Source organism: Gadus macrocephalus, chromosome 8 (genome assembly GCF_031168955.1).
Source record: "Gadus macrocephalus chromosome 8, ASM3116895v1".
Lineage (NCBI taxonomy): Eukaryota > Metazoa > Chordata > Actinopteri > Gadiformes > Gadidae > Gadus > Gadus macrocephalus.
This window is the reverse complement of record NC_082389.1, coordinates 14979581-14983669: the sequence shown is the minus strand read 5'-3', so window position 1 is coordinate 14983669 and position 4089 is coordinate 14979581. Positions and strand designations below refer to the sequence as shown.

Genomic DNA, 4089 nt, shown 5'->3' with positions numbered 1-4089 from the left:
AAAGGAAAAAGAAGAAAGAAAAAGAAAGAAGCAAAGAAAGACAGAACGACAGAGAGAAGGACACCAATAAAGCGGCAGACATTCAGCGGCGCCTCCACTGAGAGTGCGTCCGCCGCCCCCCTGACAGCGCATGTGGCCCCACTTCACATCCCAATTAAGGCCCTGCGTAGAGGGAGGGCGCTGGCTGCTCCTGAGGACACGGTCAACAACAGATGGTTTAAGACCTCCCTCTGCTCTCCTCTCCTCCCCCCTTCCTCCCTCCCGACGACTCCCTCTATCCCCCCCCCCCCCCCCCCCCCCCCCCTCCATCCCTCCCTCCACTATCTGCACTGAGGGGAGTGAGGAGGAGAAAGGGAGCGGAGCAGGTGGAGGAGGAGGGATGGATGTCGGGGGTGGAGGTGGGTGTGAGGGGGGGGGGGGGGGGGTTAAGGGGGTTAGCTTTGGACAAGGTCAGGAGGGGTGGAGCATACAGCCGGTGTGTCCAGGATGCCAAGAAGCGAGAATAAAAGTATAACCTTGAGCACCCCCCCACACACACACACACACACACACACACACACACACACACACACACACACACACACACACACACACACACACACACACACACACACACACACACACACACACACACACACACACAAACGCCTCAGCCCTCCCTCTTCCCAATACATAATAGTAAACAGAATTCTTATAATTGTACATTTGTTGTAAGCACAGTAACACAATACAATCTGGAAGTTATGAAACATTTTTAACAGCCCTGCATATGACGCATGGGCGCCTCTGTTATTTCCCCCCACATGTGTTTTGTTGTTGCTACTGCTGTTGCCGCACTTGGCTCAAAAAACACAAAGCCGAAGAAAACTGAGAAATGATTTGTGGTCATTCTCCCCCTTGGTTGTAATCTGTGAGGACAAGGTGGTGAGAGACATGGGCAGAGCTGGGGCCAGTGGGAGTACTGGGTGGGGGGATGTGTGTGTGTGTGTGTGTGTGTGTGTGTGTGTGTGTGTGTGTGGGGGGGGGGGGGGGGTGCATACACGCACAGGTGTGTCTGAAGGTCAGGGAAAAGGGCATTCTTGATGAAGGCTACGCTGACGGAATGACTTAAGGTCTTTTTAGTCCAGGATGACGTGCCCATGAAAGGCCTCCGACCTGAATCATCAACGTCATCCTCCACATCATCGCGACGTGATCCTCCTGATCTCCGTGGTGACGAGGGACGGTTTCCTGTGTATTTATGTGCGGGGGGGGTCTTTTGTACACAACGTTGTCCGTGTTTAGTTTGGCGAGTGCTGCTTGACGGAGCAGTGCTGTACACACCACGCCATTGTTTACCGGCTCTGGTGTGCTGGATGAGGTGTCTTAAAGAACGCAAGGGGACAGGCCCCGGGTCAGAAACGTAGCATGAGCTAGTTTTTGAAAAATGTGTGCGAGTGTGTGCTTGGTTCTTTTTGGAAGGAAATTTGTGTACGTTTTTATTTTTTTGTTTAGCAAGTATGTATTTAGGCTTGTTATTATAGCAAAAGTCTTCTGAGGCAAAAAGTCCCGTGGATAAAAAAATTACGTTTTATAATAAAAAAATAAAAAAGGCGAGACAGGAGAATACAAATGTCACTCAGTCCACTAATCACTGTGATCGGAGAAGGTCAGGCTGACTAGCCGAGCGCCGATCCCCGGCTGACGGATCCATTGTCTCAGATTGGCCAAGAGGAACGAGTGGCGCGTCGGGCCGCCCCTCTATTAGAAGGAGCCGGTCATTAAACACAAACAGTCTCCATAGTGCTCTGTTGATATGTGTCTCTCTCTCTCTCTCTGCTCGCGCCTAGTGCACTCTACCTTTCACACTCTCTCTCCCTCGCACACTCTCCTCCTGCCTCCCTCTCTCTCTCTCTCTCTCTCTCTCTCTCTCTCTCTCTCTCTCTCTCTCTCTCTCTCTCTCTTGCACACTCTCCTTCAGCCTCTCTCTCTCTCTCCCCCTCGCTCACTCTCCTCCTGTCTGTCTCTCTCCCTCGCTCTCTTTTCGCCACACTATTCACGCTCACGACAAACACCCCAGGAGACGACAGAGGAAACCTTTGAAAGATGTTTTTCTCGTCTTCCGTTGTGACGCTGAAGCGTGCACATTAAAACGTGCACACCCCCATTGAGCATCTTGTATTATGAACAATAACAGAACAGGCTTATTATTTACGTCTTGTATTTCAGAATCCTAGGCTGTCTTGACATAGATATATGAGTAATGGTTGAGGCATCCGTTAATCGTCTGGAATGGATTTATTGGCTGTGGTCGCACTTCAACGATAACACCCATTCAACATGCGGAGCCATGAGGAAGAGGAGGACTCATCCCAGATGACTGTTGGCGTCAGGCGATGAGACAGCCTATATGGGCCAATAACGCCTCTCGCACTGTTGCACACACACATGCATAGTCTTATGTACACAGCTATTTTACCGATAAGGGTCTCTGGGGGTGAACTGCAAAACAGGGAGATTATACGCAAACACAAAACATCCAGGAATCCAATTAAGCAACCTGTACTCCGGGATAAAAAGGTTTTGTCATCAACAATAAGCATGCATACGGTTAACTCTAATGCTATAAACCCCATGATTGCACAGCGAACGTTTTACATTTGAATTTAGGGCATTTAGCAGACGCATTTATCAAAAGAATCTTAACATATTTCGTCACAAACATTCACCATGGAAGGTGAGAGCCAGCTCGCCAGGAGCTTAGGGTGAGGCGTCTTGCTCAGGGACACCTCGACACAGGTAGGAGTAGCCGGGGGTCGAACTAGCAACCTCCCGGCTACAAATAGACCCGCTCCACCTCCTGAGCCTAGGTCGAGCCCGCTTTGTACAAAAGGACCAAGCGACCATGTGTAGGAGGCTCACCCTCTGTTCCGCACAACCCTTGTACACCAACCAAACCCTCCCGCACACACACACACACACACACACAACACGTGCACGCCCACAACGCGGCCACTCACCGTCGAAGGCCTTGTACTGCCCGCTGAGGGAGGTCTGCAGGGCCCGGCCCGCCTCCTTCAGCAGCCCCTCCATCTCCCTGCGGCTCAGGGTGGCCAGCTTCTCCTCCATGTCGCTGGTGCAGCAGGTGTAGCCCTGAGGGCAGATCCGCAGGTGCTCCCCTGGAACGGGACGGAGGAGGAGGAGGAGGAGGAGGGGGGGGGGAGGAGGAGGGGGAGGAGAGGAGGAGGGAAGGGGGAGGAGGAGGAGGAGGAGGAGGAGGAGGAGGAGGAGGAGGAGGAGGAGGAGGGGGGGGAGGAGGGGGGGGGAGGAGGGGGGGGAGGAGGAGGAGGGAAGGAGGAGGAGGAGGAGGAGGAGGAGATGAGGAGGAGATGGAGGTGGAGGTGGAGGTGGAGGAGGAGGAGGAGGAGGAGGAGGAGGAGGACGAGGAGGAGAAGGAGATGGAGGAGGGGGAGGGGGGACGAGGAGGAGGAGGAGGGGAGGGGGAGGAGAAGGAGGAGGGGAGGTGAGGAGGAGGAGGGAGGAGGGGGAGGAGGGGGAAAAGGAGGAGGAGGAGGACGAGGAGGTGGAGGAGGAGGACGAGGAGGAGGGGAGGGGGAGAAGGAGGGGGAGGAGGAGAAGACAAGAGACAAGGTCAGCTGGGGGAGACAGTGTAATAGTGGGTAATGCAGCGCTGATGCATTGCAATACACTTCCCAGGTGCCCCGGCTGACGACACTCCGAGTGAAGGTCAGGCCCCCTGGGGGGGTTGGGGGGATTGGCGGGGGGAGATGATCCCGCTTGAAGGATTTCATAACCTAAAGTCGGAACTCCAAATTCCCCCCAAGGCGAGAACGACTTGTGCTCGGGAAGAGATCGGACGGGGAAAGTATGTGAGTGGGTGTAATTATGCCGCGTGCGCTAACCACAGAGAAATGGAGACCATAACTATAGACTATAGGCAGCGAGATCACAGGAGTTGAATAATTTCCCATCTTCGTTTTCCTTGCAAACTGCCATTATGTCATTATGTTGCACGTGGCAATGCCAGCGCTGATGCATATTGTAGCATAAGTTATCACATATGTTTGCATGATGTGTGTGTATGGTTTT

At 53.3% G+C, this 4089-nt stretch overlaps 1 protein-coding gene across 1 annotated transcript in view; it reads right to left on the bottom strand.

The window, feature by feature from the left end:
* gpc1b (glypican 1b) overlaps positions 1-4089 on the bottom strand; it is an 86419-nt gene that overhangs the window by 36353 nt on the left and 45977 nt on the right. The window contains exon 2 of the mRNA XM_060059359.1: positions 3000-3158. Coding sequence (XP_059915342.1) covers positions 3000-3158 — 159 coding nt within the window. The remainder of the gene's footprint in view (positions 1-2999; positions 3159-4089) is intronic.